The 2,204-nt window shown below is 39.3% G+C and overlaps 1 protein-coding gene across 1 annotated transcript in view; it reads left to right on the forward strand.

The window, feature by feature from the left end:
• The window catches only part of ADAMTSL1 (ADAMTS like 1), a 393,380-nt gene that overhangs the window by 189,021 nt on the left and 202,155 nt on the right, over positions 1 to 2,204 (forward strand). The window contains 1 exon segment of the mRNA XM_006764922.2: positions 203 to 287. Coding sequence (XP_006764985.1) covers positions 203 to 287 — 85 coding nt within the window.

Genomic DNA, 2,204 nt, shown 5'->3' on the forward strand with positions numbered 1-2,204 from the left:
TCAACATAATGGAAAACATACACAGTATTATTAAACATGTTAAAATCACATTCTTTTTTTCTGGATATAATCATCATCAGAGGCAGAAATTTACCTAAAAACATTATTTGCAATTATCAACATAGCTTGTGGGTAATGCAAACTCAAGAGCTAGTGGGGGTTCTAACCTCATCTCTTTTATGTTCATACATTTAATTCTCAGAGAAAGTTCCAGTAGAGGCCAGGGCGCCATGGTACAAACAAGCTCAAGAGCTAGAAGAAGGAGCTGCTGTGTCAGAAGAGCCCTCGTAAGTTTGAAAACCACAAGTTGTTTTGCTCTTGGGGCCGATCGGGGTAAAGGAGGCCGTGTCTCGCTGGTTGTGGCTTTCCTAGGTTCTGAACTAAGCGCAGCCCTCTTGCTAAGCGTGAAGTGAGGCTCTGGGCTGTCAGCTTGTCGGCTTTCCATCCGTTTCAAAGTGCTTCTCAGAACAGGACTGCTCCCTAAATGCTTGTCCATCTTGAAGTAAGAAAATGAAAGGGCAGTGCCTACGCTATTCTCCAAAATCTGACTTCCTCTTTCCCAAGAGGACAAGTGTGACAAGGCCCAGCTGATGATGACATGGATTTGAGGTAGAAGCCTGGGCAGCTTTCGCACTCCTTACCGCTCAGCTTTGCGATATAGCCACTCGCAAAAAATAAAAGTGAGTGGGATATATGTGAGGGCAAAGGAAGTTGATTAGCGTTTCCTTTCTCTTTCCTGCGATCAGATGGATACCAGGTCTTTGCCTCACCTGATCACGGTCTCATTTCTGCTCAGTTTTATCAAGGCCATCAATTTGTAACACCATTAGGCACAAATTTTTCACAGAAAAGAATGGTTCATCCATTGGGTAACACATTTCGTACTTCAGAGGACAATACGCAAAACACAGCTTGTTTCTGTACCATAAAGTTACCACAGCACCTTTTTCTACTTCTCTGAGAAAAGGCTTTAAGAAAGAATGCCTGACCACTGCAGAGCTTGGGAGGAAAGCAGTGGCTAAAGGTCGCCGTGCCACTTTTCTTTTCCTTCCTCTCCTGCCAATACCGGGCCTGACAGGCCTTCTTGCTGCCGAAGAGGGAGAAAGCAGTTCATTTTAGACCAATATTAAGTCTTTAATCCACTAACGTCCAGGCTAAGACACTATGTAATTGGAGCCAGTTACTCCTTACATATCCTCTTAAGTTAAATGTTGAAAACCAAGTATGTATTACTTTACCTAAATAATATCTGCTCTTCCATGCACTCTATTTTGTCATTTAGCATAACCCTACATGGAATATTGTATTATGACCAATGTTAAATAACACAACAAAGTTAAAATTAAATCCAGACATTTTGCATCCATAATTAAACATCCTTCTCATTATTAGACACCTCTCAAGTGAAGGCTGGAAGAAGCATTACCTCTGCTCAGCCATATTTTATAATGAGTATTTTCCACTAAAGGTCTGTTTAAGATGCATTACGTTTAACTTTAATCTTAATAAAATTCTTAAAGTAGTTAAACATATACTTTTAGCCACTGGAACTCCAGCCATATATTAGATGATTAAATTTTATTCTCAGTGTAATGGAATTGCCATCTTGGCATGATTAATCTGAACTGAAGTCGATTGTAATTGGAGTGCTGGTGCCAGGTACAGGAAATGTATACTATTATGCTCAGAACAATTACTTTTATACCAAAATGAAATAAATGACAGCTTTAGGATAATGTAGTGAAAGGTATATGGTTTCCACACTTGAATACACTTTACATGTTCAGTGCACCGAACCGTAGGAAAGGTCCAACGTGTCACATTATATTTTTTATTGATTTTGAATTTAAAAAACATAATTTTGCATGGGCCTAATTCTTTCTCTCTCTTTTTAAACCACATGACTAGTTTGTAAATGTGTGTAGCAACCTATAATTACTCTCCATAGCATAATGAAAAAATGACATACTGTCAGCAAGTCTTCCCTCCCCACACCAACGAGACTCGCATTGCTTAAATTAAACTGTAACGTTCAGAAGCTGTGGCCGTCACTTCTGCAACAGAGAAGCAGGAACAGTGGCCCAGAACTATTATCTCTCACATTGGCTCCAGTTAACGTAGACAATTCTGTAGTAAAACAGCAAATATCATTTATTTCCCCTTATTTAAAATAAAACCAGTATCACTAGCCTGTCTCATTAAAT

This window comes from Myotis davidii, unplaced genomic scaffold, assembly GCF_000327345.1.
Source record: "Myotis davidii unplaced genomic scaffold, ASM32734v1 scaffold197, whole genome shotgun sequence".
Classification (NCBI taxonomy): domain Eukaryota; kingdom Metazoa; phylum Chordata; class Mammalia; order Chiroptera; family Vespertilionidae; genus Myotis; species Myotis davidii.